Raw genomic sequence first — 20,748 nt, 5'->3', positions numbered from 1 at the left:
TCTGAATTATAATGGAAGAACAGACCTCCATTTGAACATAGGAAACAAAGAAGAAGACAGATGAATGCGGCAATCCCTCCCTCCTTGCCCATTCAGATTCTTCTAAAGAAATATGCAGAATTGTGGAGTTGAAATGAATCCAAGTAATATTCAACTCTAAGACCTACTTGGCTACTGGCTATTGCCTCATGGACATGTACACTCCTTTATATAAATAGAGCCGAGGAGCTAGCTATACAGACAGATGGAAGATGCACGCGTGTGTGTATCTCAAGAATTGGAAAGATGATAACTACTCATTCTGAATTAAGTTTCAAAGATCAACTGCTCCCACCACTCATTGATGTAATATAGCAACAGAAACAAATGAAAAAACATTAACAGGAGGATGCTGGGTCGTTGAGGAAATGAGAGGCTTCTTTGTTTCGACTCCCAATATGGCAATATCACCTGCCAAACTGCTCTGCTATTTTCGAAACACATGCATGGTCATGTTCATACTGCATTCCTGTTGCTACTACATTTAGCTGTTTTTTCCCCAAAATTCGGATGTTAATATAGTTGCAGGCTCAGTTGGAGAAATTTTCTTGATCCAGAAGAGCAATTAAACCAATACTTGTGGATTTAGCATATCGATTCGGGCCACTCTGTCTTTGATATAAAAGAAAATTTGACCATTTGCAAATCAAATCCCAGATCACTACCCATCTTTGTTTTGTAATTTTCCTTACATGCTGCTTCCCGTCAAACTTTAATGCAATCTGCACTTTTTGGACTTGTAGATGTAAAAAAGTCTTCACACAATTTCATAAGAGAGTATTTCGTTTCCTTTACGACAACAACTGTTTTGTAGGTTTGGGGGGAAAATTTCAGGAACAAATATGGTTTAATTAGGGAAAACTAATTTGTATCACAAAAACTATGAAGCAAAAGAGAGAAAAGCCCGCTTGGCCCTTTCGCCCTCTCCAACTCGTCCCTTATAGTCAGAAATTTACATTGAGATAACAAGTGCATAATTTGTGTGCGACCAGACCATTGGCAACATCGATATCCCTAAATCAACATGTACATTAGTTTATGATTCATCATACACAACTCTCTACATATGATATTTACTTCTACTGAGATCCATAGTCCAATAGTTCCCACCTGAATGGCCGGAATGAATAGAGTACCTCAGGTGAGCTTTTGAAGAGCAAAGCTGTACAAACACAAACAGCAGCTATTGCAACTATTGATACCATCGTGGGTCTGTATATTCTCACTGATGATCTCCACCTCCTTCCATAACCCAATTTCTGGTCGCACTGCCTGCACTCTCCTCCCCTCTTCTCACTTTCCAACCCCACAAATTTACTTGTCCTTCCTAATTTGCTACTATCTATTACTCTACCAGGAATGTCAATAAGAACATGCCCATTTCTTGATTTCTTGTTCAGTTTCTTCTCAACTAGAAGGACATACGAGTAGTTACCACGCATGCATGCATGATCATGTGCTGTTAACCCACTACTGTCTCGTTTACTCTTCCATGCTTTTATTCCCACCTGAAAATCAACAATGATCAGCATGCTATCATGCTAAAGTAGCATTAAATAATGAGACATATGCACATCAAGAAAATATAGAGCATACCGATCCCGGATCTTCAGTTAATGCATCCAATACATTCTCACGGCTATCTAGACTGGCTGCTACATGTAGAGGAGTCAACCCACCAGGTCCCACAGAATCAGGCCTGAACAAATACTGTCCCCCATCAGGTTGCTTCTGTCTGGATCTTGTTTTCTCCAAATTTACACCTGGATTGCAGTTTAACAGAAATTCCACCATGGACCTACAATTTCTCCGGACAGCTCGGTGAAGAAGTCCAATATCCAGCAGTGCTACCAAATTGCAATTCTCTTGTCCCAGATCCACAGTTCCATCAAACAGAATACTTATAAGCTTTTTGACTACCGCACACCAGTCCCGATCAACAGCAAACTCAATAAGCCACCTGAAGCGTTTGAAAGGGAATAAATCCACATCGCCACTGCTATCACCTAACCTAAACTTCAAGCGACTTCTATGGAGAAGCCAACCCATTTCATGTATAAAGTCCAAAGCTTGATTCCTAACTTCTAGTTTATTAATATCTTCGTCAGCATCCTCAAGTATGCTTTCTAGAGTACAAATTTCAGAGCACACATCCTCCTCTGCAACAATGAATGGAAAAAAGCTGCTTCTGAGGCCATGGTCTTCAACCTAATATGTAAGGGCAACAATGACAACATTCAGTGCTTGGAGAGTGAGGCAACCAACTTAACTCCCAGTTGATTGAACAGCAGGATAATAATTTGGTAGGAAACAAAAAGTGACATCACCTCGATAAATCCCCTTCCAACAATATTTGGTATAACACAAGAGAAGCTAAGCGACTGAATCTCATCATGTTTGATAAATGAATCTGCCAATCCTGTCATATCAGCACAATTTTCCTGAACTAGATACTTCCCTTCCATTGTGCATAGTAACCTGGCAGATGCAACTAGTCACCATTGGAGCACCCTCCTAGCTTTACTAAGAAAATGTAAAAGAAACAAACCATCTCCAAAACCAAGACACTGATGCATGTCAAGGCAAGAATACCTTGAAGTAGAACAAGACAAATTGAACCCTTTGACTACAAACTGAACACCTTCTGACACAGTAACAGCAATTGGCTTGATACTTGATATTCTGCAACTGTGGTGGTTTTTCATGGGTAAGGGTGTGTCTAGAACAACCTCGCCTGCAGAATTATGAAAATTATCAGCCTTACCATCCAACATTGTCCGCTACACAAGTCAAATTCTGGAAGACAGAATCTTCAGATTGGAAGCTTCATTTGTACCATTACACACAAATGTGACACGATGCTGTACTCGAGTATATATCCATCCTGTTCTCCAAAAGGAATCACTAGATGAATTGACAAGCCTCCTCAAACTGGAAGTCAGATCACAGTGAAGCTGAAAAATAATATCATATCAATTACACACCATCTCATAGAACCGAAAAATGAAGAGTTAGTCTTTGATATAGTTCATTGAAAGAAACTAAGCCTGTAGGGATGATTTCAGGATTGGGGACACCAAACCCTTGCTCCTACTTATGCGCATCATGTGATTAAAACCTGAACTTAGTATCCCTTTTGGTAGCTCATGCAATCTATGGAAAAGAGATCTAAGCTTATAGCCTAAACAATGCTTTAACTAAATAAGAATGCTGAACAAAACTTACCTTGTCCCAACTGGATTTATCCATACGTAAGTATATTGTCAGAATAATGCAACCAGGTCGGATGTAGCTTTCCATGTCAGTAGGACTGTTGGATAGCCAATCAAGAATCTGAAATCAAGTTGCACAAAATTGTTGGCAAAAAGGAATACTATAACCCAAATTTTCAGAAAACAAAAGATGATGATTTCCATTTCACCACTAGCCTATTTATAGTGATAAGTTACAAGAAGATAACTATCACAAATTCAAAAAAATCTCAACAAACTAATTGATCAATTCAAATAAAAACAAATAAAATACTGCAAAATCTGATGAGATTTTGATTAACAAACTAATCTTGTACCAACAAACTTGCAACAAATATACCATAATGTTAATCACTCATCCTTATTTGTACTTGCGACAGGTGCAAATGTCTCTGAAAAGTCTGCACCGAATAATTGAGCATATCCTTTTACCATTAGCCTGGCTTTATATTTGTTCACAGAACCATCGTCATTGAGTTTAGTTTAGTAAACCCATTCTCTGTAACCTTTGATGGTACTATTGTGACCAACAAAGACTCCATATTCTGCTTTAGGATCTAGCTTTTGTTTCACGTTTGGAGCATGGGTAAAACATAAACAACCAAATATTTTAAAAAAAACACGACTAGCAGAAATACAATTGTGACTAATATACATTGAGCCACATCCATAATTGTTCTATACTTCCACTTTGCTGAGCGGTGTAGGTTACACTAAATTGATACTCAATCTTTACATCTCCAAAAGTATCAGTTTGAATGAGTTGAAGCTTCTCAGTTGCTCCCCATGTTTTTCCTATTGGAAGTGGTAGCTTGACCCGCTTCCCTAATAGACATATCTCACGCATAGCAATAGCTCCTTGCGTGAAAGGTATTCTCTTCTTTTTTCTACATTATATCCAAAGTTGAATAATGAAAATGCCCCAGCCTCTCGTAGTATAGTTCATCCTGATTCACTCTGGCTTAAAAACTCTTGTTGTTCTTAATTTACAGAAAATAATTCAGCACCAGACACGTCAATAATAACACACATGTTATCTTTAAAGGTAAACGTAACAGAATAACCCTTCCCAAGTAATTGTCCTAGGATCAACAAATTTTAATCAACCTTGGGAACAAACATCACATTAGAGATTAATTTTATACATGTTGGGCTTTCAATTGCAATGGTACCTTTACCTTCAACCTCAATAAATTGTCCATTGCCAATTCTCACTTTTGATATTAATGACTTGTCTAATTCTCTGAAAAGCGATTTGTCAAGGTCATGTGGTTAGTGCATCCACTGGCGATTAGCCAATCGTTGCTTGGGGTGCGGCTTGCATAACACATTGCAACAAATAGTTTCTCCTCCTCGTGCTCTTGTTCCACTACTTGAGCCTGTCCCTTGTTTTTGTACACCTTCTCCATATGATACATTTGACCACAGGACCTCCATAGCGGGTCTATACCAACAATATTTTTCTAATTGTGAAGTTTTTCTTACTGTGTTTACATGGAGGAAACTTCCTGTGTTGCCACTCTTTTGACCTTCCTTCCCCTTATTCTTTTTCCACTTTTGTTTCTTACTCTTTGCATCTACCTTAAATGCTCTGTCTCATTCATCTTTTGCATCTTGAATTCCCTTTTCAGGTTCAAAACTTGCATTTGGGTTGTCATGACATTTCCTTGATACGCTTGTTTCAAAAGATCCCATGACTACTGAGTGAATATACGTCTTGGCCTTATGCATCTTCTTCATGTCCTCCCTATAATCTCTTATTTGAGCAATTGTTAGTACTCGGGAAATGGTTGAATTCCATCTATTTCAACAAACTCCCATAGTCCATGTGCTTCTAAATAAAACTCCATTTTCACAGCCCATGCATGATAATTTTCTTATGTGAAAACTGGAGGAATACACAAGAACTATTGCGTGCCATTGATGCAATTGATGAAGGCAGGTGTTTAGTTTTTTTGGTGATAGGCACCTCACAGGTTTCACTCACACAGGTCCCTTAAACAAAGACCGTTGATACCACTTTGTTAAAAAAGAATACTATAACACTCGAGTTTCTGGAAAACAAAAGATGATGAGTTCTCATTTCACTACTAGCCTATTTACTATAATGAGTTACAGAAAGATAACTATCACAAATTCAAAAAAATCACAACAAACTAACTGAATAAAAAACTAACTAATCAGTTAAAAATAAAAATAAAATCCTACAAGATCCGATGAGATTTTGGTTAACAAACTAATCTTCTACCAACAACCTTGCACCAAATATAGCATAATGTTTATCAAAAATCAAACCTTAAAAGATGAAATGCACAAAAAGAAAGGTCATAGGAAATTTTGTAATCTCGAAAGCAAGATACACACCTGTTTTCGCAGGACAAGAGGGAAATCATTTGGATCTTTCCCGAAAAGCTTAAAGACGATCCGATCTGTGCGACTCTGCAAAACAATTGAAAGTTTACTTCCAACAAAAATCTTACCGGAAGAGGTGAAAGTTCTTATTTGACTATCTGGTACCAAGACGAGCTTAATAAAAATTTAACTAAAAATGCAACAATATGCTTATGTCTTTTATCCAACAATCTGCATCCGGAATATTTATCACATAATTATGAACACTTCATAGAGCATCCTTGCAAGTAGCACCAGAAAATAACTCAATCATAAATATGACCTGTGCCTCTCCGCTAGATGTAGAAGGTGAGTGGCTTGATGTGGATCCTGAATTCCCACTATTATGAGGTGGGCTAGACTGTTGAGAATCTTTGTATAACCATAATGGACCAGCAGGAGACATGTTGCCAAGATATTCTGAGGCACAAGCATCCGGCAGATTGTCCATGCAGTCTTGAGAACCATCATATACATAATTTAAGTCAAAGTTATTCAGTTTGTTCCTCCCTATTGTGGTATCCGAAGTGTTTTCTTTCATTGAGTCACTTGCATTTGCTGGAAACTGTATAGCATATTGTGAAGTTGGTTCACTGTATGTAACTTTGCCTAGAGCCTTATCTGTTAGCATCCTCTTTTGTGTCAAATCAGTTGTAGGTATGGTCACACCTGGCTCAGCAGGTGTAATAAGGTCCTGAAGATAAAATGCAATCAGAACTAGATGAAAGTACTATACAGATTTGAGAAATTGGGGGCTTAGGCTAGTACCTCTACAGCAGTTGCCAAAGATGTCTCCACATTCTGCAAGTCCTCAGATACAGGTAATGGTCTAGCAGGGTTTCCCTCATTAGTTAAGCCAGTGGGTGCAAGGTTTCTTAAAAGATGAGATAGTAGATCCTGATCCTTGGTTTGATCGGAGTTATTGGCTGCAATTGATAAGTAGTAGAAGCTGTGAAGTAATTAAGCAACCAAAATCACTGTATGGACAAAAGCTCAATCAAGAGAGAAAGAACAATAAAAAAGAAAATTTTGGAGGAAGAACAAAGAGAAGAATATTTAGTCAAAAATAGATAAATATCTCACTTTCATCATTCTTCATCACTCAGCCTTTGTATTATCACCAGCAGAAAGATAGACCATGCATAGCGGACATGTTCAGTTTTCACCTGAGTTCCATTATTTCTCAACACAATCATGACTACCTCAGAAGACACTAAATGTAAATTACATTTAGGAAGAAAATTCTAATAAGCTTGTTCTAATAATATTATATCTAGAATGCATTATAACGAGGGAAGACATAAGCAACAATGAGGTGTAAAGTAAATATTAATAATTAGTCTGTATTACTCACTTCTGAAGGACAACTTATTGGAAATTAGACATGTTATTTTAGTTCACCAAGAATTACTAGTTGTTTGTTCTATAAGTTTCCCAGGCATGGATAACTTTTATCAAAATAATGGGACCATGGCTGAACCTTATAAACCCTCTAAGATTCAATGAGGACTTTTATACATTATGCATTTTGTGTGTAGTTACCAAGGAATTCAGCTCTCACCATTCTTTTAGCATTCATCTCAACATGACCTAAATGATTAAAATACAGCATAGTTGGCATGCCCCATCAAAGTTACTAAACGGGCATAACGAATTCTTTAGGCATAGCTCCCTGCATGCACAATACATTACGGGTCCAGAGAAAGTAAACTTATACTACCCTTCAACTGTCAGATTACTTAACTCAGCTTTTCAAAGAAAGGCGAGTTAATGGAGTGTTGTTCTCAAAACCTCGCTTTTGTTTGATGCCATTCCAACTACATAAGATTTTTGCCAAATTGAACAAGGTTTCAAGGATCCAGACCTTTCTTTTCAAATTGAAATTAATGTTTGCATTCTAAAATTGGAACATGAACACCTAAAGACATCAGATGTGTTATCATCTATCAGTGTTCGCTGCATTCGGAGAATATTGTACATTTTCAAAATGACATCCTACAGCTAAGAGCAAAGTGCTTCAAATCAAAGAATTTGGTCAGAAAGCCTACTTACAGTGTATGTTGGAGAGTATCCTTAACAGACTGATCAGTAAGTAATTACTACCCTGCTCGTCACTCTGGGTGGCTGCATTAACTAAATTATCAGGATGTGTTTTCCTCCGCCGCTTATTGTGTCCTGCCAGACGCCTGCGACAGCTTCGCTTCCCTTCATCAAACTCTTGAAGACCATGAAACCTGCACAAAATATTGTACTAGTTAGTCAGTTGTCCTGCCATTATTTGCAGTTCTTAATGAGATTCCAACTAATATCATAATGCACATCCCAATAACAAATGTACTAGGCAGCTGAATCTGAGGTTCATGAACCAAACTAAGAAGATGTGGACAGGTGAAAGGCACAGAAGAAAAAAAGTGATTAGCAACTCCAGCTCCAGATTCTGCAGATACTAACTGTACTAATTGTAAGGGCAATGCATAGGTAATGCTAGCAATATTAGAAAAAAGCAAGAACCCTAGATCAATCAAGTGACCTGCTGCACTGCTGACAAAACCTCTGCATAATGTTTCCCACTAAAGCTCTGGTAGCCTTAGCATGCATGGCGCACACTTTATGTCGTCGGTGGTAATCTTTTGCATTAGTCAAATCCGCTTTGCATTCCTCTACCTGACAAACTGCGTGACTAGATGGTGCACCGGTTACTTTGGTCTTCTTCCCACTCTTCCCTTCCAATTCATCGAGCTCTCCTTCAACGATAGGATAAACTTGTCCACCTAGCTTCAGATTAAGTGATCCAGCCTCTTCGTTGACCTGTTCATTCTCAACCTCGAAAACCCTCCTCCGTTTCTCCAAATCCCTCTTCTCCTTCTCGCTTCCCATCACTTCCTCTGACCACAATAGGGAGCAATTGGAAGCTCCACTGTTCACCCGAATATTTGATCCAACTTGAAAGAGCTGTCTACTCCTACAATCCGATGGCACCGTATTTAGGGAAGCTCCCTCGTTCACCGAAATATTTGATCCAACGGGAAAGAGCTGCCTACTCCTACAATCTGATGTCACGGTATTTAGCGGAGCGGCCATAAACAAATCACCATCCCATCTCCAGTCATTCAAATCCCATTCCATACTCTTCTTACCCACGTCCTTCAAATCCGACACCACTGGACCATAGAAATGGTGCAACTTTCCACCAAACTTAGTCTCCATTTCAGGAAGTTTGATTGATATACCCACAAAGAGAAATTGAAAGAAACAAAGAATTGAATCGTTTCCAAACAATCAGACCCAAGAACGAAACTGAAAAAATCACCTCTCAATCAGCTTCCCTACAAGCTCAGAAATCCAAGAAAAGCACGCCGACACATCCATGGGCCCAAACAAGAGCAACCCACAAGCCAAACAACTCTAGTTTAGAACTAGCATCATTGTGGAGCACAGCTTTTATGACGCAAAAGACTCTCGCTTTGATTTGATCCCAAGAAAATAAAAGCGGCAGTACTTATCTTTGTCTGTCATTACAGATGAGTGTATGTTTAGCTAAGTGTGAGGTGATGATCAGAAGAGACTGAAGTTGGCGATAGACGCGGAGGTGAGACCTGACCTGAAGAAATGTTAGTTCTGACGGAAAAGCGCCGGCGATTTAGGGGCGGATAGACGTAATAAAGAGAGAGAGATGGAGACGGTTTGTACTAACTGAAAAAGATAAGAAGGAAATGAGGAAGGGCCAAACTGAAGAAATGGGCCTCTTATTACTGTTATACAAATTACAAACATTTCATTGTCCGGTAGTGTTTGATGAGTAAAAAACTCGGAGCATAGTAATAGTGAAGTTTGCTTATTGAGAGAGAGAGAGAGAGAGAGAGAGAGAGAGAAACATAGTACAGAAACAGATTTTTGAAGTGGTATATTAATTATGATGCCAAACTCCAGCAGGGAATCCAAAGACCCACAGTCCCTCTCTCTCTCTCTCTCTCTCTCTCTCTCTCCCTCTCCCCCTACTTGTCTCTCTCATCTCTTCTGTAATGTCTCAACCCCAATTGCATTCCTGTTCTACAATTGATGCAATCTTATCCTATCAACTCTTCATAAGACTACTACATACATAAATATCACTGTTGATTCGGTAAAAATGATACAACTCTAATGATGAGATGAGACTGAGGCCTGATCCTCAATCTTTGCTATTCTTTTCCCACGCGGGACGGCAGTATGTGTGGAGGTGGATATGGGTTATAGGGCACCGACAAACATGGAATTCCATGCGTCCCTTTTGTCCTAATTCATCTCTTCTTTTAGCTGATCTTATTACAGCAGAAAAATAAATAAAAATTGTGTATCAGTAATGAATGGGACCAATTGTTAATGTTATGCTTCTCTTTACCTTACCTAATAATAGTATATAACTTGCGGATTAAATAAAAATTTTAATTGCAAGAATAAGCTTGTTTTCATTTTCATTGATCATAAATGATCATAGCTTTTCTTTTCAAAAGCATAACTAATTTTAATTCACTACTTTTCCAGCTTCTGGGTGTGCTACCCTGGAATGGAACTCCCGTCGTACAATGCCAAGGGGACAACAGAGTCCGGGGACATTCCCCATCTTATGTCATTCCCACTATAAATATCAAATAGCCAATAACACGATACAATAAGAAAATAATGCAACTAACAAGAGAGATGAACATCAAATTTGAATAGCGTATGTCACTGCTAACTACCAAGTTTTGTCCTCTTCTTTTTTTTCTTTTTTTTTTTTTGGAGGAACCTGTATCCCCCTCCAAAGGTTTATGGTTTACATGAATAAAAATCGCCTCCAACCAATCAACAGTGGAGAAGAGAAAAGAAGTGACCGTGAAGACAAACCACAAATATGATCTACATATTTAAAAAGAAAAAGGAAATACAAATATGCACAACTCAAGCACAAAACCAGATACAATAACACAACAATGGACGCGATGGATATCATTCCCGCATTTGTTTACTGCAGCCTCACAACAGAAATTGGAATAATGACCTTTTTGAACCAAGTCAACAAATTCACTCAAAATGTTGAACAGGCTTTACATACAACAATCTCCTCCTCGTTGATGCAGGTGGAGCCAATCCAGGAATATCCCTTATGCTTTTGTTGTTTGGATTCACAATCTAATAAATATGCAAGTCCCAGTCCATCAGTTACGAATACCAGTTTAGCACTTCCGAAGTAATAGACAGGAAGTACAAATACACGAAGAAAGTATATATAAATAATGAACAGTAAGATAAAACCAAACTGAGTCCAATAAAACAACCCCTCCTGCTGTCTAATTCACGGGACATAAAATGGGGTATATACCAAAATTTTCCCTCCCTCCAAATATTATTATGAGACCAGAAAAGCCGCCAGGCCATAAGAGCAACAGCAAGATTAATAAATACAACCAATTCAATCTCATAACAGAGTTGTGAATATGCAAAAACATTAGCCATGGAGGTAGATTGAGGATATAGGAATACCTTCACGATGATTATGGCAATAACCCCACACACAATCAGAAAAAGGAAAAGCATGATGCATTTATCAGTGGCCACCTGCAAAGATTCATGAAGTTGATTTTGTATCAAGAACAATGAAAACCATAATGAAGCAAAAACACAAAAAACAAATCCCAAAGTACCTCGCTATCTCTAGAAAATGAAATCTACCAAAAAGTACCAACTGCTTTTTGAGGTTTGAAAAAGCAATTTTTCTACATGTTTCCATGGGTAGCCAAATTAGTTTGTGTGAAACCTTCAATGAGTCCACATTATAATATTCCAACACACATGATTCAGGAAAGAAATAGGTGGTGTTTCTGACTTTTTACCTGCCTACCAATCTCCTTTACAAGCTGAGATGCCTTTTTTATGGAGAACTGGATTGTGTCCAGTTCATTGACAATGCGACCCATTTGTTCAGTCTATAAGTATTGAAAACTATGTCAGTGATTAGATGAAGAACCATTTTGAGGCCAATAAAATTAGCATTGACAAAGGTGCACTCACTTGGCCCTTCAAAGTAGTAGCCGTTTGCGTTCCCACTTCAATAGTTTGGTGAACAACCTACAATTAACAATGAGTTCAGAATACCATAAACACTGTGCCTAGATTTTGAGAATTCACTTAAATTTCATTTTACCTGCTTGGAACGTTCAATGGCTTGGTCAGTTTCATCCATCGTCTTCATCCCAGCATTGATAAGCTCCTGGTTTGACATTTCTATAATCATACATGAAAATGCAGAGAATTGTCAGCTATTAGGGTCAAAGCCACTTCCATCAAGAGAAGATATGGAGCTTATATTTGCAGCAAACAGAATCCAAAGCAGATCATAGTCTAAAGCATGGCATGCACATCAAAAATTCACAATAAGTAGTAACAATGGAGCTTTCATGGTCGCGTCACACTGAGTAGCAATAAAAGCAGCTATAGTTATAAGCAGACCCAAAATAAGTCCCACTCTGAAGAATCACTTTTCCTATAGAAAATAAGGAATCACAGACCTTTAGACTAGATTCAATGGAACTCCTATTTAATTAGAATGGACGGTGATATTACAGACTTTCAATATCACGTCCAACCATCTTGGTGTATGCAGCTGTTCAGGTTATATGTATTTTGTAAGTGCCACAATTTTTTCCCCCAAAAAAAAGGTCAAGATTTGCACAACTAAACATTTGCCTAAATGTTTCAGTCAGGGAGAACGAGCTTGCAAGATTTGAGTGGTTTTTACACTGTAACATAAGCAGCAAGCTATTTAACACAATGCTTTTTATAGTCTTTTCAAGATCACGATTAATCAGATGAATTATTAAGAGAACTAAGTATAAAAGGCAAAGGAACAGAAAGGTGGCAACCGGTCAAGAGGAAAATGATTTTAATTAAAAACAGTTCGAATATAAATCATGTCAGCCAAATCTTGCCGTCATGTTCCTTTCATATGTGCTTAATCAAACAATTTATAATTGGAATCCAATCATATAAAAGCTTAGCACGTAATGCCACCTGATGCCAATGGAACGTTGTCATCAGCTGTAGCCTCGCTAGCACCAGTTCCCACATCAAAAAGTTCAACTCTCTTGTTCCCAAGAGTGCTCATGTACCTGCACCACCAAATGCCATAGAATAGCTAACAAGTAAAAAGAGAGAAGACAAGACTACAATATTAGACAATAACAAAAAGAGAACCAATTAATCACGCTGAAGATAGTACAGAAGCTAGCAGAATAATGTGCTCAATCATTTGTTATTCACAGTTGTTTTATTGAATCTTGAATTATCAAATACGCCCAACCACTTGTCTAACTAAGGTATCAGAAAAGCACAATTTAATGCAGTATCTTCTGAAAACATCGTTTTCCTCAACACCCCCACCAGCCCATCCCCCAAAAATAAAAATAAAAATGAAAGAGCACCACATGTGGATACAATTACACAGTAAACAAAAGGTACAATAGGAATCTAGGAGACCAATGATTTTACTTCTCAAGATGAGGATAAACTTCATACAAGCAAAATAGCAACTCACAAGATTCAATGGGCCAAGAAAGTTGCACGCAAGAAACTCAGATTAGTCCTTTATATGTCTGGATTTGCAATAGTCCAATAGAACTGATATAATTACTAAAAAATGCAGCTTCTGGATATAAAGTTAGACCTATTGTTGTCTGCCCATGTGAAAAATAAATATCAATTTGTTAGTCATTTTAGCAAAGTTAACATATGATCACAGCAAGAAAGAGTCATCGAAGTAACATGTCATGATGGATAAATGTTGAGCTTATGAAATCATCATGACAGACCATGACGAATACACACCAGCTTCTTGTCAGCTCATATAATGAACTAAAGAAAATAAGCCATGCAAAATTGATTAGGTCATGTTTAATGACAATCTACAACAGGAATCAACCATCAACAGACTAAAATCAGTGAATCATAAAAGATTTAACTGACAGAACTTACGTTTTCCTCAAAGCTACATATGAATTCAACTCTTTGATCTGCATAAATGAAAAGGAATTAAACAATAATACCACCAGAGTGTAAACAAAATCTGCAGTATGTGAAGGTGAGCTCTAGGCATCAAGGATTTCAGAAAGGTCCAACAGAATCATCTACCTCTAATGAATTCAAACCATATCCAGAAAACTACAAGATCATCTAAATGCCAATATCATATAAACTGACCTATAAAATTACAAATCTAACAGTCTAGCACCCAGCCATTCAACCTATATGCCAACTAGTGTATACATAAAACTAGAGTTGGTGACTTTTAAGTAGCAATTAAAATAGGTAAATTATGACAGGAAAATGAGGGAGCTTATTCCAATTCCAAGAGTGAATACCATTCTAATCTTCATCATTGCTTAAAGACTGATCTTTTGCTTTCCCATAATTCAAACTTGACCCCAGTGTTATGAGTACTAATGATATGAAAAAGAGAAAACATGCATGACATGGAAACACAAAATATGCCATCATTGACAAAATGAAAGTGAGTCAGTTAAAAGCAAATAGAAGTTTCGAAGACACTTACCATGGATTGTTTCTCATCATTAAGCTGCTTGTTCACCTCTGGACGATTTCTACTTTCCTCGTCTTTAATTTCACGATCAAAGTCTTTAATCAATCTGGAAAATTTAGGGGATGATCAATTAAAAGTCTAAGAAGATCAACACAGAATCTAGTGACAGAATAATTCAATCATGCGACAACCAATATAGTAGTAGGGAGAAATCATATAGCGGTTACCTTTTACACTCCCTCATCTTCCCAGTAAGATCCTCCAGCTGTTTACTTTGTCTACTTGGGTCTTTGATTTTATCCAGCTTCCCGAAGCCATTTCTGTTTAGGAAAAAGTTGCTGTCATTACCTGAGAAAATATGCTACCACTAACCCTGGTTTGCTTTATCAGCAATAGCAAAATATGCACACTGATGAGGATACTGGATTATAATAATTCACCAATACCTCATACATAGCAAGAAGTAAAAAATTACTTCCTGCTTATTAAGAAAAAAAAGGGGGGGAGCTTTAGAAAGTTTTCCAGTGGACTAGCAACAAAATCAAGACTAAAAAAAACAAAACTTCTTTAAAAATTTACAATATTAGATGGAACATCAGAACATTTAACAAAAAAAGATGATGTGTGTAGATAGCCAAACGAGAATCAGAGTAACTGAATTCAACAAGAAGATCATTATCATGCAATAAGCCGATATTGAGTTATTATATTCACAGGAGAAAACTCTTCCTTCAAAAATATAAGACCTTTACAATCTGGTCAACCGCAAGCTGTAACAAAGACACCTAATTGATTTGCTATCCAAAGGCTTGATAAGACCTCTGCATACAGCCATGTGTAATTGTAGTTGGGTGGAATGACAAAGTAAAGAATAAAGCAGCTATACTTGCAATGACTTTAATCATATCAGATTACTTAAATCCATGGAAAATCATAAAATTGTGGAAAACATAAAAACCAAAGGGAGAATCATAGTTACAAGCATAACGAAACCTAAAGTGAGTACGATATATCAACTGACAAAATACAGATATACACCAAGAACCAACTCAAGAGTAGACATTTGTACAACGACTTTCTAAATAAGAGCATGGACCGAGTGAGAGAGAGAGAGAGAGAGAGAGAGAGATTACGCAAGGGCACGCATAGTATCGCGAATTTCGCCATGGATCTGCTCCATTTGAGTGTTCATCTGTAACTCCAGGTTAGCCATTTTTACCCTTCTTTCTCTCTATCTCCTTCCTCTTTTCCTTGGAAGTAGATATATTAATGTCCCCAAAAGATGAAACAAATTTCAGGTCATCTCAATAGGAAAAGAAGGGGACGACTTGCAATTGAGAAGAGGGTGGAATTTCCCCAGAGGAGAGAGGGACAGTGATGAGGGTTGAATTCAAAAATTGAAAGAGAAAAGAGAGAGAGAGAGAGGGAAATTGAAACAGGAATTGAGATGGTTTAGGGTTCTAGGGGGCGTTGGCGTTGCATAGTAGAGAAAGAAAAGGAAAGAGAAAGTGGATATGATGCATTTGATTGTCAACAACTTCTTACAAAGAGGGTATATTAAATTAATTTCCAAGGAAACTCCCACTTAGCTTTTATTACTATTATGTTTGGTAAAGAGAAAACTCAACTGAACTAGGAAAAACCCCACCTCACACACACCTTCCCAAATCCAATCCTGCTCTAAAGAAAGCCCGACTCAGAGAAAACTCACATAAACCCACACAACTATGTTTTGGCAAAACTTTTGACTCGTTCATCATCTTCTTATTTACCAAGTGCAGTGCCAAGTATTTTGGGTAATATCATGTCCGGTTGTGCCAGAACAATCAAAGTACTTTTATCCTTTTACTTTGAAACAATTGAATAACTCTCTTCTTTGCAGTTACACCTCAATCCATTTACAAAATTTGTCACCAGGAATACACAAACTGTTACCAACTTACAAAGCACCACTAAGAAGAAGAGAAAATGAACCTATTAAATCTTACACCCAGTTAAATGGTTTAACTATTTTTACGCATTTCTTCATAGGTGGCGCATTCCTGTTACTATTCAGTCATATCATCATCAATAAAGTTCAGATCTTGATCATCGCCTGAGGCTGCATCATCCTGAGCAGGATCCTCAACATCCAATGGCTCTACCACATCTGCTAGCACCATCTCCAGTGCTCTCTTTCTGGAGTCTGCATTTCCATCATCAAGCTCCTGCAATTCATTCTCGTATGCATCCCCATGTTCCATTTCATTATAAAGTATTTCCTGCAAATTTTATTGGAATTAGAATATTCACAAGTCCACACTAGTGCAAAGGCATAATCAAAACGAAACTAGGCAAAACTGGAACTCGCAAACAAGCCCAACATTAATACTAACAAGGAATATTATGATGAAAACTAATAATATGCAGCAATCTCAACTTTTATCTTAATCGTCGTGAAACCTTTCTTTTCACTTGAAATGAGAACAAACTCAGACACCAAAATTAAATCCAAGGGCATTCGAGATCTACACCAGGCAATACCCCTTGATTACAATGAAAAAATAATTTATTCTGAAAGACAAAGGAAAAGGAGCAATAACAAAATAGGAATATAGAGGAATATGAAATGAGGCAAAATAACCACTATCAGGTGCTAAGAGAATGAGTCGCAAGTGACAATTAGTAAGATTGACTGACAAGGCAGAAAATCACAATAGGCTGCCATTCAACAGCCTCCATAATCAAAGTTGCCAAAATCCCAAGACAGGGGAAACAAATCTTGAATTATGAGAACCAGAAAATTGTCTTTCGTTAGCCAATCAGATCAGGTCCGATCTTTAATCATACTTACAGTAACCATTCAGAAAAAGATAATAACCCAAACCCGAGCTAAGTCAAACAAACTGGGAATTTATGTGGGCCAGCAATTTTTCATTGATACCTCGTCTTCTTGCAAGGGTTGTTTCTCTGTCTCTACACTCCAGTCATACAATAAATCTTCTTGCAGAACAATGTCGAGGGATGGTGAGTTGCAAGACCTTCTCCTCATTTGTCGTTCCCTAAGCCTCAAATTGTAGTGAACATAGATAGTTTCACTCAATCTTTTCTGTGCCAAACGGTTGTGCCTTTGTACATACATCTGATCATGTATACTCCAGTTATGTTCACACCCAAACGTTGAGCAACTTTGACTCAATATACGCACAGCTATACGTTGCAGCTCCAAACAATTTATCCCATGTTGTTGCCACCAGGCAGCTAGAGAAAGGAGATTGTTGTCAATGTAAATTACAGATTAGAGGTGTAATTCGATTTAATTATTTTGTATGGTATAACCTGGATCAAGCTCTGATCTGGTACTAATTGCCAAGTCAGTTCCAAAATCAGCTTTTGCAGAGCCAAAGTCAGAAATCTGAAAGGGAACATGCAAATGGTTGGCAAATACATATGCGGGTACATATTTCAAAAGTAAGAAAATACTCCCTCTAGAAATGAAAATGCAAAATGATTGAACTAGAAATTTATCACCTGCATAGATGCTGAAATCCTTCTAGCGCTGTCTGATTCCAATCTCACAATGCAGGCATTGAGGCCACGTACAACATCAGGATGCTACATGATGCACACTGTTACTGTTATGCTAGCAAAAGCTAGAAGAAATTGGAGAGAAAATTAACTTTTCGAGATGGACAATCATTCTCGTACCAGAATAAAGTCTGGACGATACCGGTACGAAGGATTCAGGAAATAAGCAGCCAGATAGAGGGGATGGTGAAACAATGAACTCCAGTGAGTGTCAATCACACTCCAAAAAGGTTCATATTTACGTGCATCATCATTATGATTGATTTTAATCGCAAGCTTTGCCCTGTACATGTCATTGTAGATGAATGGCATTGAGAGGCTCTCATCGCTATTCATCTTTTGAAGCACTTCCACTATAGGGTCTATTGATCTTCTAACAAACTGTACTTTCCTCCAAAATGAGGAATCCAGAACAATATTTTCAACCTCTTTACCTTCGTCCAATTTTGAAAATCTAGATGAAACCCACTTCTTCGACTGAAACATTCGTCTAAGACCAACCCTGTGGTCAAGCAAATTTTGTAATGTAGTAAAACTGGAAGCAGACCGAGTGACAGACGGCCTCAAAAGTTCCTCACCTCCAGTAAATTCTTTTTTCATTAGATTCAATAACCAGATCCTATTGTAAATGAATTTTGTGATTTTTTGCCCTTTCTCTATACAGTCTCGCACCCGATTTAGTTTCATAAATTCTTCTAGCATTTGATCAATGCAGTGAGCAGCGCAAGGTGTCCAAAACAAATTTCTTCTCCTCTCTTCAAGCATCTTCCCAGCAGCCCGGTAACTGGGTGTATTCTGAGTGATAACCTACACTCAAATTAATTGACAAGGAGGAGGACACGATGGAGGTCGTGGGGGTGAGGATGGAGGGACGGTGAGTCAGTTGATAAAAAAGCAGAAAACTAAACATACAATTAAAGTAGCACTACAGTATGCATAGAAGCAAAAGGTTACCTGCACAACATTTTCCTCCCCCATCTCCTCCACCACTCTGTCAAGCAATTTATATAAATAGGCTGCATCATCAATTACGCCCGTGGCATCCACTGAACATACAAAATATACTCCACGAGGGCAAGAAACCAAAATATTGATCAACATCCTGCCCTGAAAATCTCTCCTACTATCCGCCAAAATGGAACATCCTGTAATTGCCCAGGAGGCCTTGTACTCCTCAAGGTAGCTTTTGATGGTCAAAATCTCATCCTGTAGAAACCGTCCACATAGCAAATGGCTTGATGGTCCTACCAGATCTGTGCCATACTGGCCAACCAACTCCAACATTTTATGAAAATACGGGGAGTTGGCTGCATGAGGAGGCACTCCTGCATGATAGAAAAATTTGCTTATAGCAGAAACGACTTCTCTTCGGGACCTCTTAGGGGAACCTGCTTTCACTTGTTTGCCAGATACTGGCATCTGAATTTTGGGTGTCTTAAGAACATTAGCATCAAACCTTGGCCTTTTCGACAATGGTTCAGACCCATTACAAGCAGACAACCCTTTGAAAGTTCTCCTCAAGTCTCTGTCAAATCTTCTATCACCAAGTACAAGTATATCATTACCCACACAATATGCAGCTTCCTCTTCCTGCTCTTCCTCTTCATTTTCTGAGTTTAGGTAAAAGGTAGATATCTCCTTAGTGTCAGGTCGCCTATGCCTCCTACCTGTACGATGCCATTTCATGTTCTCCTTTATCTTAAGATATACTTCCTCAGGCGCATTCTTACAGGGAGCAACTTCACCAGGTATCCTAGCTAAGTGTTGCTTAAAGCGGTTGATACCACCACTAACGATCTTCTCACAGTAATTGCATTTTACTTTCTTCTTCCTGTCATCCTGAGGAACACCATGTTCCCAACCAGGGTCAACATATCCTAATGAACGAAGTGGAGTCATATTTATCACTAAATCCTTGTCACTTGACAACTGCTTACCTTTTCTCCTATATCCAACATGCTCTTCATCTTCCACATCATCAGTAGTGCTGAAATTCAAATAGGATTGTTCGTCATACTCAATATGCCTTGATTTCTTACCAAGTCGGCAACCCTCCAAGTTTTCCCTCATTTTGAGGCGCACCTCTTCTGGAGCCTTATCACAATAAGTTACTTCACCAGAAAGGCGGGCAAGATGTTGCTTCAGTCTGTAAATTCCACCGCTAACAACTTTGCCACAGTAATTGCATCTGACCTTCTTCTTCCTCTCATCTTGAGCAACACCATGCTCCCACCCTGGGTCTACATATCCAGAAGGGCGGAGCGATGCCATCTTTAAACCATTCCTCAATGCAGTCCTGCAGAATGGTGAGAGCAATGTGAATGAGGTAACCTTGCAAGAGCTTTATTTTCATAATAATGCGAGAATAATGTGAAAAATGCAATGAGGGGATTACATATATTATAGAGGGGAATAGCAATAAGTGTCCGGGAACTCTATGTGCAGTGCCCATCTGATATTAAGCGTATGTAAGAAGTAAAAACAAATAAATGTTAAACAACTAGAGAGATTCAAATTGAAGTAGCAATACACATTTTACATATATAGAGTGAAAAATTGGAAAACATGGAAAATAATAAGAGGAAAGACGAAAGTTTAAGCAGTAGAGGGGAGAGGTAGAGCAGAAATTGAGTAAACAGAGAAACGACAGAAGTTGAGCTGAAGCTAAAAGCTTAAAAAAAAAATCATAGTGAATGTAGGATGGTTAAAAAGAGGAGATGCAGTAGGTACTGAATTAGCTAGAAAGAGTAGTAGTGACTCTGGCACGGCAAGCAAAGGAGGATAAATCAAATAATTTCTTGAAACACTGAATTGAATGGAGAAGAGAATAAATTTGAAATCTTCATACCTGAAATTGAATGATGATGATGATTGTAAGGGATTGGAATCGGCGGGTATTATATTGTATTGATTGATGGGAGAAGAAATGAATATTAGTAAGGAAAA

At 38.0% G+C, this 20,748-nt stretch overlaps 4 protein-coding genes across 6 annotated transcripts in view; all 4 read right to left on the bottom strand.

The window, feature by feature from the left end:
* LOC105178839 (major pollen allergen Ole e 10-like) overlaps positions 1–782 on the bottom strand; it is a 2,599-nt gene extending 1,817 nt beyond the window's left edge. The window contains exon 1 of the mRNA XM_011102376.2: positions 26–782. Coding sequence (XP_011100678.1) covers positions 26–92 — 67 coding nt within the window. The 5' untranslated portion in view covers positions 93–782. The remainder of the gene's footprint in view (positions 1–25) is intronic.
* A 234-nt stretch (positions 783–1,016) lies between these two features.
* Positions 1,017–9,768, bottom strand: LOC105178838 (squamosa promoter-binding-like protein 1). Of its 2 annotated transcripts, XM_020699469.1 has the most exons (12): positions 9,283–9,768; positions 8,212–9,190; positions 7,734–7,915; positions 6,450–6,607; positions 5,965–6,375; positions 5,655–5,729; positions 3,265–3,372; positions 2,876–2,993; positions 2,632–2,773; positions 2,367–2,517; positions 1,636–2,247; positions 1,017–1,547 (listed from the first exon to the last, which is right to left on the bottom strand). In XM_020699469.1, the coding sequence occupies exons 2-12, from the start codon at positions 8,886–8,888 to the stop codon at positions 1,119–1,121; spliced, it is 3,063 nt and encodes a 1,020-aa protein (XP_020555128.1). In that variant the 5' UTR covers positions 8,889–9,190; positions 9,283–9,768; the 3' UTR covers positions 1,017–1,118. The 2 variants fall into 2 exon arrangements, with proteins under 2 accessions (XP_020555128.1, XP_011100677.1); XM_011102375.2 differs by having other exon boundaries at positions 8,212–9,768.
* A 592-nt stretch (positions 9,769–10,360) lies between these two features.
* Positions 10,361–15,812, bottom strand: LOC105178837 (novel plant SNARE 12). 2 transcript variants are annotated; one of them, XR_002288473.1, is made up of 11 exons: positions 15,369–15,448; positions 14,463–14,555; positions 14,248–14,341; positions 13,671–13,708; positions 12,711–12,808; positions 11,845–11,924; positions 11,712–11,768; positions 11,534–11,626; positions 11,345–11,416; positions 11,184–11,258; positions 10,788–10,832 (listed from the first exon to the last, which is right to left on the bottom strand). XR_002288473.1 is itself a non-coding variant. In XM_011102373.2 (10 exons), the coding sequence occupies exons 1-10, from the start codon at positions 15,446–15,448 to the stop codon at positions 10,725–10,727; spliced, it is 816 nt and encodes a 271-aa protein (XP_011100675.1). In that variant the 5' UTR covers positions 15,449–15,812; the 3' UTR covers positions 10,361–10,724. The 2 variants fall into 2 exon arrangements, 1 of the variants encoding a protein (XP_011100675.1); XM_011102373.2 differs by lacking the exon at positions 11,345–11,416 and having other exon boundaries at positions 10,361–10,832; positions 15,369–15,812.
* A 238-nt stretch (positions 15,813–16,050) lies between these two features.
* LOC105178836 lies at positions 16,051–20,744 on the bottom strand (the record flags this gene model as incomplete). The annotated part of the gene is given in 7 exon segments (XM_011102372.2): positions 16,051–16,496; positions 17,159–17,475; positions 17,554–17,629; positions 17,746–17,829; positions 17,923–18,609; positions 18,757–20,098; positions 20,651–20,744. Coding segments are annotated over 6 exon segments (2,694 nt in total). The 3' UTR covers positions 16,051–16,283.
* Positions 20,745–20,748: the final 4 nt, after the last annotated feature.

Source organism: Sesamum indicum, unplaced genomic scaffold (genome assembly GCF_000512975.1).
Source record: "Sesamum indicum cultivar Zhongzhi No. 13 unplaced genomic scaffold, S_indicum_v1.0 scaffold00109, whole genome shotgun sequence".
NCBI lineage: Eukaryota > Viridiplantae > Streptophyta > Magnoliopsida > Lamiales > Pedaliaceae > Sesamum > Sesamum indicum.
The sequence above is the reverse complement of the archived record's forward strand: the minus strand, read 5'-3'. Positions and strand labels throughout refer to the sequence as shown.

Coding starts and splice junctions, on each gene's coding strand:
- LOC105178838 (XM_011102375.2), bottom strand. CDS start 8,888: ATGGAGACTAAGTTTGGTGGAAAGTTGCACCATTTCTATGGTCCAGTG. Junction 2,774..2,875: donor TGTCACATTTGTGTGTAATG/GTACAAATGAAG, acceptor ATAATTCTGCAG/GCGAGGTTGTTCTAGACACA. Junction 2,248..2,366: donor TTGGAAGGGGATTTATCGAG/GTGATGTCACTT, acceptor CTTACATATTAG/GTTGAAGACCATGGCCTCAG.
- LOC105178837 (XM_011102373.2), bottom strand. CDS start 15,448: ATGGCTAACCTGGAGTTACAGATGAACACTCAAATGGAGCAGATCCAT. Junction 13,709..14,247: donor ATGATGAGAAACAATCCATG/GTAAGTGTCTTC, acceptor TCATTTATGCAG/ATCAAAGAGTTGAATTCATA. Junction 11,627..11,711: donor CTACTACTTTGAAGGGCCAA/GTGAGTGCACCT, acceptor CAATACTTATAG/ACTGAACAAATGGGTCGCAT.